This window comes from Pagrus pagrus (genome assembly GCF_965226575.1).
Source record: "Pagrus pagrus genome assembly, chromosome: 6".
Taxonomy (NCBI): Eukaryota; Metazoa; Chordata; class Actinopteri; order Spariformes; family Sparidae; genus Pagrus; species Pagrus pagrus.
This window is the reverse complement of record NC_140190.1, coordinates 19327039-19338616: the sequence shown is the minus strand read 5'-3', so window position 1 is coordinate 19338616 and position 11578 is coordinate 19327039. Positions and strand designations below refer to the sequence as shown.

Sequence of the window (11578 nt, the reverse complement as noted above, 5' to 3'; positions counted from 1 at the left end):
TAGCCCATAAACCAGTGACCCACGCAACCGACCCAGCACCAGCAGGAATAGGAAATCCCTTTCATTCTCACTGAGTGGCATGAGGCTCTCCCAGCCCGCTAACACTGCTCCAACTACATCCTCAGGACTGGGCCTGTCCAGCATTACATACGACATTGTTATGGCCACTTCAAACACACAGCATCCATTCATGAGGAAAGCCAAGTCCAGGACGCCTGACACCTCATGATGCCCGCTGTCAACAGGTGTGACAATAATGTTCCAGGCATTTAAGTCCCCAAGTATTATTCCTGTGAAAGACAACACAGACACACTAAGTAACTTTTTGTAATTGCACCAGCCAGATGTTAGCTGGAGTAACTTTTTGTCCAGTGTGAAAGAGGTATATATCTACACTCTATCTTCACGGTTAGTGGGAAGATTGCAATAAAAGCAACACTAAATGATGTAAACTCGTCTTGCAAATTAAAGTCGGGTTCGCTACGCTGCTTCCTTCATTTTTACTGAACATGGCACTGTTACTGTTAGATTCTGACAGTAAACTACTGTAACTGTGCTTTTAAAAAATACTGTATTTTCACAGTTTAGAACGTACATCAATTACTAGCCAGTAATTTACTGTAAAATTACAGTAATATTTTCTTCAGTGTGACATTGGAATCAAGATGTCGTCCAATATGAACATAATTCCGAGAGATACTGGGTATTATTATTATTATTATCATCATCATCATCATCGTTATCATTATTATTATTGTATAATTGTAATTGTATAATTGTATAATTGCACAGACTTTCTGCACTTGTCTTGTAATCATGTTGTCGCTATGTATAAAGCACATTGTGTTACATTGATTTGTATGAAATGTGCTATAGAAATAAAGTTTGATTGATTGATTGATTGATTGATTGGTTGATTGATTGATTGATTGATTATTATTGACTAAGAATAACTAAACGAAACAAACAGAACCATAAACAGAGTATAATAGTAGACCAAAAGAATACAGAATGTACACTTTGTACCTTGTACCTTTTCGGAAAGATCTGATTTTGGACAGCACATGGGATCTAAACTGTCCAATGACTGCTTTGACCACTTCCTGCACTGTATCTCTATCCATCACTGACAGGGAGCAACGTTGTCCAAACATCAAATACTATCCTCTCTTTGTAAGACATCGAGGTTTGGAGACTCCAGCTGAAAAAATTCAAATGTTCTGATACTTTCTATTTTTGCTACTACGTACTATATATTCTCACATTCATTAAAGTGAAGATTGACCACAAGTAGTTCCACATTGGATGCTAAAATACTCTATTGCCACTAGTGCAGCAACTGCTAGTCAAGGTAAGGGGAGACCTTGCATCAGCTACTGCTCCAAAATGTCTGTTAGCTGAAATATAGAAATACTTACTTCTTGCAATGTCTTATTCAGGGTGGCAGCCATCCTGCCAACTTGAAAAAAGATCTTGCATTGTGAGCTCAGATTCTGCAATAGTTAGGGATAGTACAATTGGGATTTTCAGTTTGGTTTCAAAAAAATTAATAAAAATAGCTTCATAACTCTGTTTAGTCTGATTAAAAACTTATAAATGTCATTATGATTTATGTAATGGTTTTTGATAGTAAGTGTTTTCCTCTGGATCATTCACATGTGGGAGAGCTAGTGAAGTCTGTTTCATGAAATTATGATGATAACCTTTATTTATCCGGGAAATGTCATTGCGGGGAGATGCGCTGCAACAACAGTTATACCAGCTATAATACTTGAAATATTACTAATATTCATATTTCTTGTTATTGTTATTATTATTATTAATAATAATAATAATAATAACAATAATATCAATGGGAGTCAAGCAGGACAACAGCAGTGCAAATGACGATCCGTGGGAACCTGGGAGAAAGCACAGAGACTCTGGGGAAGAAGCCAAGTTAGTGTCATGTCTTAATGAGACATGAATGTGTACATATAGGGGGGAAGAGAAGGAAAGAGGAGCTCAGTGCATCATGGGAAGTCTCCTGGCTGTCCTAGCTTATTGCAGTGTAACTAGCAGCCCACTACAAGCTTGACTCTTAAATGTAGTGAGGGTATCTGCCTCCCGAACAGAGACTGGAAGATGGTTCCGCAGGAAATGTTTTCAACAATGATCAAACCCAGAGTAATTTGTGAACAATAACACACAATACAGTAGGTGCTTGCTTTGGCCAGTAGCCCACCATTAAGTTTCAATTTTGGCCCTCAAAGGGAAAAGTTTGGCACCCCTTATTAATCTCATCCATATTTCTAGTGTATAAAGCTGCACTACTTGTCATGTATAAGCTCTTTCTGGTTGGACTAGGGTCAAAAACTACTAATGCAGATGCAATACAAATATTTTTCACCACCTCATTATAGAGTTAGTGTTATTGTATATACACCCATCAGGCATAATATTATGACCACCTGCCTAATATTGTGAAGGTCCCCCTTGTGCAGCCAAAACAGCTCTGACCAGTCAAGACATGGACCTCTGAGGGTGTCCTGTGGTGTCTGGCACCAGGGCGTTTTATAGTGGATCCTCTGGGACCTGTCAGTGGTTTTAATGTTGTGGCTGACTGGTGTATATACACTATAGTACAGTTACCATATCAGAGAACTGAAACATACTCTTTGAGGTGTTGTATTATTTATTGAAATAATTGGAACAGTATGAAATGGTAAACATTGGTAGAGCCAGTTATTCATTAAACACAGTCTAAAAGTTGACATAGATTTCCAGTCAAAACAAAATCTTGTGTAAACAACAATTGCAATTTATTGATTGACATCCTTTTTTTTTACATGTCACCAGAGCATCAAATGTGTCTTTTGCTTGGCAAACCACATGAAATTTGCTTGACAAGGCATAAGATCTGTTACAGAGGACACACTGTAGCCTATTGCATTGTTCAATTACAAACATACAGTACAGCTGGTAATTTGATAAAAGCCACCCATTATCTAATAAGATCCCAAAGGTTCCAGAGATTTGTATTGTTTCTTATCAAGGTGTCATAAACCTTCCCAACGTCAAACAATGTGTGATATTATCTCAAAGGAGCACTCTGTAGTTTTGGTGACCAGGAGAGAAAGATCTTCATTGACTGATTTTTTTAATGCCTAAAAACGAAAAGAATCAAACTCTGGCGGACCCCGCCACCTTTCTATCTTCAAACAGTGTTCTGGGGACCTTATTAGCCTCTGAGAACAGCTTGCTTATGTATTGTGGGATTGTTAGCAGAAAGCAGTGTAAATGCCATGGATCCATTTTTATATTTTTAGAGGAGATTTTGAAGGCACTTTATGGCGTACAGCATGGGTTGAAACACTCAGTATTCTGACAGAATAAAATGCAGGAACTTAATATAATGCTCTCTGAAGTTAATCAAGGGGGATTCTGGACAGAGATATAAGCAGCACCCCAAGGACCCACTATTGGACACCAGCGGTGAAGGAAGCCGTAAAGCTGAAGAAGGAGGCCTTTCGGGCTTGGCTGGCCCAGGGGTCTCCTGAAACAGCAGACTAGCACTGGGAGGCCAGGAGGGCTGCAGCTTTGGCGGTCGCTGAAGCGAAAACCCGGGTGTGGGAGGAGTTCGGTGAGGTTATGGAGGAGGATTTTCGGTCGGCCTCAAGGAAGTTCTGGCAAACCATCCGCCGACTCAGAAAAGGGAAGCAGGCCTCAGCCCAGGCTGTTTTCAGTCAGGGAGGGGACCTGCTGAATCGGACTGGGGATATCGTCAGGCGGTGGAAGGAACACTTTGAGTACCTCCTGCACCCAGCTAACACGTTCTCTGTAACTGAGGCAGAGTCTGAAGCCTCGGGGGAAGACTCGTCCATATCCCTGGCGGAGGTCACTGAGGTAGTCAAGAAGCTCCCCAGTGGCAAGGCGCCAGGGGTGGATGAGATTCACCCTGAGATGCTGAAGGCTCTGGACATTGTTGGGCTGTCATGGTTGACACGTCTTTTCAGTGTCGCATGGAGGTCAGGGACAGTACCTCTGGACTGGCAGACCGGGGTGGTGGTTCCCATTTTCAAAAGGGGGGACTGGAGGGTGTGCTCCAATTATTATCACACTGCTCAGTGTGAGGCCATGGTTCTCTGCCGGAAAATGGTGGATTGCCCCCTCCGGTTGGGGAGTGAGCTCCTGACCCAAGCAAAGGAGTTTAAGTATCTCGGGGTCTTGTTCACGAGTGATGGGAGAATAGAGCATGAGGTGGACAGACGGCTTGGTGCAGCATCTGCTGTATTGCGGGCGTTGTACTGGACCGTCATGGTGAAGAGGGAGCTGAGCCGCAAGGCGAAGCTCTCGATTTACCGGCCCATCTATGTTCCAACCCTCACCTATGGTCACGAGCTGTGGGTAGTGACCGAAAGAACGAGATAGTGGATACAAGCAGCCGAAATGAGTTTCCTCCGTAGGGTGACTGGGCTCAGCCTTAGGGATAGGGTGAGGAGCTCAGACATCCAGAGGGAGCTCGGAGTAGAGCCGCTGCTCCTTCGCGTTGAGAGGAGCCAGTTGAGGTGGTTCGGGCATCTGATCAGGATGCCTCCTGGGCGCCTCCCCTTGGAGGTTTTCCGGGCACGTCCAACTGGGAGGAGACCCTGGGGCAGACCCAGAACCCGCTGGAGAGGGTTACACCCCGCTATTCAAAAAAGGCTATTGGGGAACCCCTGACCCTAACCCTATTGGGAAGAAATTGGAACTTGAAAGTCGGATTCGGAACAGCGGTGTGTCGGAGTGGGGGTGTTTCGGAATGAAGGGATTTCGCAATGGAGGTGTTTCGGAACATCTATCTGTCCCCGCTGGAGAGATTACATATCTTATCTGGCCTGGGAACGCCTCAGGATCCTCCCGGAGAAGCTGGAAAGTGTTGCTGGGGAGAAGGAGGTCTGGAGCTCTCTACTGATTCTGCTGCCACTGCGACCCAACCCCGGATAAGCGGAAGAAGATGGAATGGAATGAATTATTTTGTCTTTGAAAACATAATACATTGTTGTTAACACGTGGTTTTAAAATAATACCTGTCAAATGGGTCACCCTGTTGTGCTGATACATTTATGAATAGCTTTCCTCACATCTTCCTCACTTACAGTCACTGAATTGGGCAGCACTCTGAAACCATACCTTCTCCACCTTTTCCTTTCCAAGCTCCCAGAGATGGCGAAGTGTATGGACGCCCCTCTTGGACCAAGTCGTCAGATACTCTGCATTTTCTGGATGCAGTTTCACATTGTAACGAGACAAAAGCACTGACTGGCAGAAGCGAGACAGCACCAGCACATAGAGACAATCTTTCTCTGCCTCATTAAGAGGAATAATACTTTCCCAGCCCGCCAGGACAGGTCCACCCACCTCTACGGGTTCAGGGTGATCCGTCATCATGTACATGATGTTGATGGCTAGCTCATGGATGTAGTAGCCAGTGTTCATGTCTCCAAAGTCAAGGATGCCAGAAATCTTGTAGCCATCAGTCTCATTGGGTTGCACAAGAATATTGAGATTATTGAAGTCACCGTGGTTAATGCCTTAAAAAAAATGAAAAAAATGCTCTTTATGGGAACCAGGTAGGTGTTTGTACTGACCAGTATTTAAATATGTATGAATGTTATACAGGGCAGCGTCAAAAACGAAAATCTACAAGATAATCTAATAAATCTAGTAAACATCACTTACACTTGCGGAAATTGGAGCGTTTGGGGACCACAGTGGTCTTGTACTGATGAAAGACAGCCTTCACAACCTCCTGAAGAGGATCTCCATCTAACACATTCAGGTATTCTTCCAGGAGGGGAATACTTGACAGACTCCATATGAACTCTCTCTGCAGCACACTAAGATGAGGTGCTCTAGCTGAAAAAGACAAAATAAAAAAACAATACAAAGAAGCAGAAGGAAAAGTAAGAGACATAGGTTGGAGGTTTTAAAGGATAACTACCGTTTTTTACAACCTGGACCTTATTTCTAGCAAAATATATGATCACTCATCAATTAGATCCAGTGTAGCGCTGATATATCCATATAATGCGAGTGACGGGGCACCGACACAAAGCCTCTATATAACGCATTATCGGCCACGAAACTAGTTCATTTCACTAATATTTTGTCATGATACACTAGCGCTATTCCCCTCTGAATCCGGGGTTGGCTGTTATCAACATCCGGGGTCAAACTAGCAGTAGCAGCTACAGGTAAACAAGCCGGGCTGTCGCGGGTGCGCGCGCAGCTCAGAGATGACATCATCCAGGTCAGAGGTAGTAGGTCAACCTACAGACCCTGGATGTTAACAATAGACAAGCCCGGACTCAGAGGGGAATAGCACTAGCGTATCATAACAAAATATTGGTGAAATGAACTAGTTTCATGGCAGATAATGCTCGTAGAGGCTGCGCTTCGGTGCCCCGTCACTCGCATTATATGGATGTACGTGGTGCTCCACTAGATCTAATTTCGTCCAAACGACGCCAAATGACACCAAAGTTATCTGGGTGAGTAAATGATCATATATTTTGCTAGAAATAAGGTCCAGGTTGTAAAAAACGGTAGTTATCCTTTAATGGCTCTGTTAGACAGGACAGCTTAGAGTGATGACAGGAAGTGGGATGAGAAAGATGAGGGATGACGGGCAGTAAAGGGCCACAGGTTGGCTTCGAATCCTGGGCGTGGACACAGCCTCTGTGAATGATGAGCATGCTCTACCAACTGAGCTTTTGTAACCAGCTGTTAGCCAGAAGTCCAGTTCCATGTTTAATGAAGAGTATGTTCTCTATTATACAACCCTAATTCCAAAAAAAATTGTGACACTGTGTAAAACAATATATTTCATTTTTTACCTCATTACATAGAAACCTCCGCAACATGTTTTTTATTTTTTATTTTTTTTCAATGGAGCAATTACTTCCCTGTAATTGATCTTGACCTTGAACTATGAAGCACTGTCAAATCTGTTTGAATGTGAGCTCTATAGATTTACGATTGATACGATCTCATACTGTCCAACACTGCAGCGCTGCATTCCTCCTCTGTCTGAAACGCTGTGTTTTAGCATCTGACTGCCAAATACCCAGTCTCCTCTGATTGGTCGGATCACACACAACTGCCAACAACAACGGATCAGCTGTGCTAAATAAATTCTTTGTGCCTAACAAGCGTCTACGCATAAATTATAGAAACATATGACACAGTGATATAGTGTGATGTCACAAAGACACGGAATTAAAGGCGGGACTACTGAGTCGTTTGTGTGGGAGAGAGGAGCTCCTGTTGGTGCAGACTTTGACCTTTTTCACTTTCAAGACATTTTACATGCATATGAATGTAAATAAAACACTGAAGGAGAGAGAAAAAAAGAACAGGTCTCTCTTAAGACAATTTCACAAAACATGGGAGCAAGCTGTAAAAGCAAGTTTTGTCTGAAGATGAGAACATTTCACATAGTGTAGCACTATGTGAAATGTTCTTATCTTCAGACAAAACATGGGAGATATTTTGTCTGAAGATAAGAACATTTCACATAGTGTAGCACTGTGTCATCTGGTACAGATTTGCTAATATTACAAAACCACGTAAATGATTGATAAATCTCACAGGCTTCTTACGGTCTTACCTCTTGTAGGATTTGGTCCATTCTGGCTGCTGTCTTGCCGGTTTCATACAGTAACTGTGGTGTTAAAGGAGCCTTGGAAATGGTGATTCCAGGCAAATAAGTCAGCAGCCGCACCAGGTACTTCTGACAGCCATAGCCACAGTCTGTCAAAGGTAAACACAGGGTTAATATTGCAGCCATTTACCTCACTCTGAACCCCTCACAAAGCACAGCCTGTTTGTTTGTGGCCTTTGCTCAAAAGGCACACTAACGATAACTGAAAAGTGTGAGTATTTGTTTAACAGAGAAGGTTGTCACAACCAAATGTGTTACTATTTAATGACCTGGCAATGAGACTGAACAGTCAACTATCTTTCTCCAGGCGAGCCTTTTAACACAAAATCCTACTTCACTCAAGTTTCCAGCTGCTTCACCTGAGCAGTGTTTCATAAGTCCTGCATTATTATGTAACGTCAGTCAAGACAGAATATTCTGAACATATACCTGACTGACAAACACTGACCGCAGGGCTGCTGAGAAACAAAGAGTACAAGATGCTCTTGCCTATATGGATGCGACTTTCTGAAAATGCTGTTTGACGTCTCCATCTATCTTTTCAAGTCAAACTGACGGGTCTCATACCTATTTCTTCCAGACTCATGAGCTGTCCGGAGGTAGTGGGCAGAGCTGTTTGGGCAGGAAGTCCATTCTGGTGCAGGAAGGTCATGGCAATCGTCTGCACCTCGGCCAGGGTCTGGTTCTTACTGTACTTCGAGTTCATTATCTTCAGGACGTACTCGCCACCCTCAACGGCCGCAACATAGAAGTTCTGGTCATCGTAGCTCGGCAGCGAGCGGATTTCTGATGGCGTAAGCCTGAAGAGCCTCTTCACCATGTCCTCCACCTGAGACTGACTGAAGTTGGGCTTGGCATGCTTCTGTGCCATGATTGCTGAATGAAAACAACATGCATCAGAGGAAATGGAGTTCACTCACAAAACAAAAGCATCATAATAAGCTACAGTAAATCTAAAGTGACTTAAACTGCCAAAGTGTGAATTACAGAAACCTGGTTGTCACATCAGGAACCAAATTAAATACTTTTGCAATTATGTGATTATTTTTTATTTTTCAGACTATTGTTGTTTGGTATTGTGTGATTCTGATTCTCTTGTTTTTTTGTTCACAGGGTACACACTGTAGGCCACATACACGTTTTCTAAATGCTGCATGTCAGTCAAATTGATATTGATGTCTTGTTAAGTTGCTATGAGCTCTCTCTGCCAGGGCATACTCATCAGGTAAAAAGTCCAGCTTCTACAATGTGCATTCATTCATACATTCAATGTCAGCACAGAGTTTCTGCTTGGCGTACAGGTCATGCAGGTTTGTGCCCCGCAAACACAACCACACAGACCTTAATTGAGAAAAAATTAGCCAGACAGTTTGCAGGGAAAATGTAATGTTTTCTCTTTTTTTCACACACACGCCCATAATACACACATACATACACACACACGAATGCAGCTTAATCAAATTTAGATGTCATTAATTGTAAGATTACCAAAAAATCATGTATTTATATTTATAAGACACTGTGGATCTTATTTATTGCAATATATGATAAATACAACAGGTGATTGGATGGTGTTATATTTTATACTTTAGATTGTTTAAAGCATTAGGGTCCCAAAGAAGTCTCTCTAACAGTTCATAAAAAAATCATCTTTCAATATCTACTATAACTACTGAACTGAAAAAGTTACGTGTCATACAAACAAAGATATAAAGCAGGACATATGGATGTTGTTTTCTAATTACTGTATGTAACAAAAAAAGTGCACTTACCCTTCGTCTTTCAGGTGGTAATGCGGAGGAGGTCCACAGAGTGTGAGAGTCACAAGTTGTTATCTTCAGCTTTATACCATTTGTTTGTGGAAAAGCCGGTCAAACCAGATTCCTCCTCTCTAAGTATCTTATTTTTCTTGTTTATGCTTTAAGGCAAAATAAATATATTGCTCTAACTTTGTTAAACATGACACACATTTGTCAAACAACATCTCTGTGCAAATATACAGAAGAATTACTTGAACAAACCGGACACAACATTTTTTACACAAAGAAAGAAATACCTGCATTTTACCAAGTATTTACAAGAAGTCCCAAATAATGAAAAATGTGTTATAGACAATGTTTTACAAAGTTTACAGTTTCTCCTAATGAAACAAGTCTGATAACAAACACTGAAATGCTTTATTTAGCATTTAAAGAGTAATTGTTTATTGTAAAGTAACAACTGATGTTTATAATGCTTTTTAAATGGTTAATAAATACTGTGTAGTTCGTCTATAAACGATATTTGGAAGGTAATTCTAAAGTTACAACTGATGTATATAAACCTTTTTAGGCTATAAATCATTTGTTTGTTTGTTACAGGGGCACTGTGTAGTTTCGGACAAGGAACTAAAACTCAAAATATTCACCATATTAATGAGGTAATAATACAAACTTAGAAATATTATTTTTTTTCCCAGTAACTGAATAAATAAGCTGTTCTCAGAGGACAATAAGGTCCCCAGAACACTGTCTGAGGCTAGAAAGGTGGCAGGGTCCGCCACATATAAACAAAGTAAAATAGTATGAAAATGTGTTGTCCTTTAAGGTCAGTTTGCTTATCCGGTTTATTCGGTCATTAAAATGAAGAGAGTTTGTTTAGGCATTAAAAAAATCAGTTAATGAAGATCTTTCTCCTCCAATTAAAAGTATTTTATGAACATACAGGGTCCAATTTTAATTTCTTTTATCAAAGTTAATGTAGCCTCCATTAGAAGTAGGAGCTTAAGATCACCATAAGAGGGCAGTATTACACTAGATTTTGTCTAGGAGGGTAAAGACAGGCGATACGCACTGCTTAAACAATTGATCTGGCAAGAGTCAGAGAAAGGAAAATAATGCAGAGTAAACACTCGACTTAACTGAATCTTGCTCATAATAAAATGTGAGTACAAAGTGTCAGGAGTGAAATAAAGGTAGCTGCCTGGCCAGTGCTATAACATGTCAGACTCAGTGATTTACAAATAAAAATGAGTTATTTTAAATATTTTTAAAAAGACAAATTAATGGAAAATATACTTTTAAAAAGTATGTGTCTGTGTATACAATGTTTCTAATGTAATCTATTTGATTGTAGTGTGTGAGGATGTACTGGAGGAGTGGCCCATCACTCCCACAGTGTCAAAAATCAGCCAAGCCTTAGAACATAATGTACTACTACGAGAATGTGCTACAGAGAGCAATAAACAATTAACAAAACAATAAAGACGCCAGCAAACAATCAAATGAGATCAGTATTTCATAGTTTCCAACAATATATTGGCATCTGCAGCTTTAGGAGATTTGTGTGTTTGTTTCGGTTTTTGCTGCATTCTGAGTTGGATTGGTGTGTTGTTTTCTTTGCATTATGCAGGATTAGAGCAATTTGTGCAATCCCAGATAACTTGTGAACTTGTCACATGAATCTGTTGGAACACTTGTTGGTGATAATTAACAAATGTTTGCTACTGAGTTAACAGAAGTTTGCATACTTTTTAATATCTACACTCCTTTGATAAAAATGTGTTATTCTTGTTTTATTGAGTCTGTTTTAACCTTCTCTTTTACCTGTTGGTTTGAGTCACTTACCCTAAAAAACAAGAACAGGTTGATATGCATTGTGAGACTTTGCAGTAAAATCACTGGCACAAATCTTGATGATCTTTCACCTTCATACAGAGCCAGAGCCATAAAGAAAGTCCAGTCTATCCTTGCTGACTGCTGTCACCTCCTATTCCCTAATCTTTAATGCATTATAGCATGTATAGCCCGACTCACTTGAATTGTGGGACTGACAGACACCATCCACCCTATGATGAGTCAGTGTACCATCAAAATGATTTTGGAGCTGTTATTTGACAGTAAAAAAAACTTACAT

The 11578-nt window shown here is 40.9% G+C and overlaps 1 protein-coding gene across 1 annotated transcript; it reads right to left on the bottom strand.

Annotated features, from left to right (window-relative positions):
* Positions 1–5053: 5053 nt before the first annotated feature.
* LOC311258025 (hydroxylysine kinase-like) lies at positions 5054–8831 on the bottom strand. Its single transcript, XM_084354063.1, has 4 exons — positions 8252–8831; positions 7623–7773; positions 5701–5873; positions 5054–5552 (listed from the first exon to the last, which is right to left on the bottom strand). The coding sequence occupies exons 1-4, from the start codon at positions 8553–8555 to the stop codon at positions 5110–5112; spliced, it is 1071 nt and encodes a 356-aa protein (XP_084210189.1). The 5' UTR covers positions 8556–8831; the 3' UTR covers positions 5054–5109.
* Positions 8832–11578: the final 2747 nt, after the last annotated feature.

Excerpts from the sequence above, each read along its gene's own strand:
- LOC311258025 (XM_084354063.1), bottom strand. The coding sequence starts at position 8,555 with ATGGCACAGAAGCATGCCAAGCCCAACTTCAGTCAGTCTCAGGTGGAG. Across the intron at positions 7,774-8,251 it reads CATGAGTCTGGAAGAAATAG|ACTGTGGCTATGGCTGTCAG; the intron begins GTATGAGACCCG and ends TACCTTTGACAG. Across the intron at positions 5,553-5,700 it reads ACGCTCCAATTTCCGCAAGT|GCATTAACCACGGTGACTTC; the intron begins GTAAGTGATGTT and ends ATTTTTTTTAAG.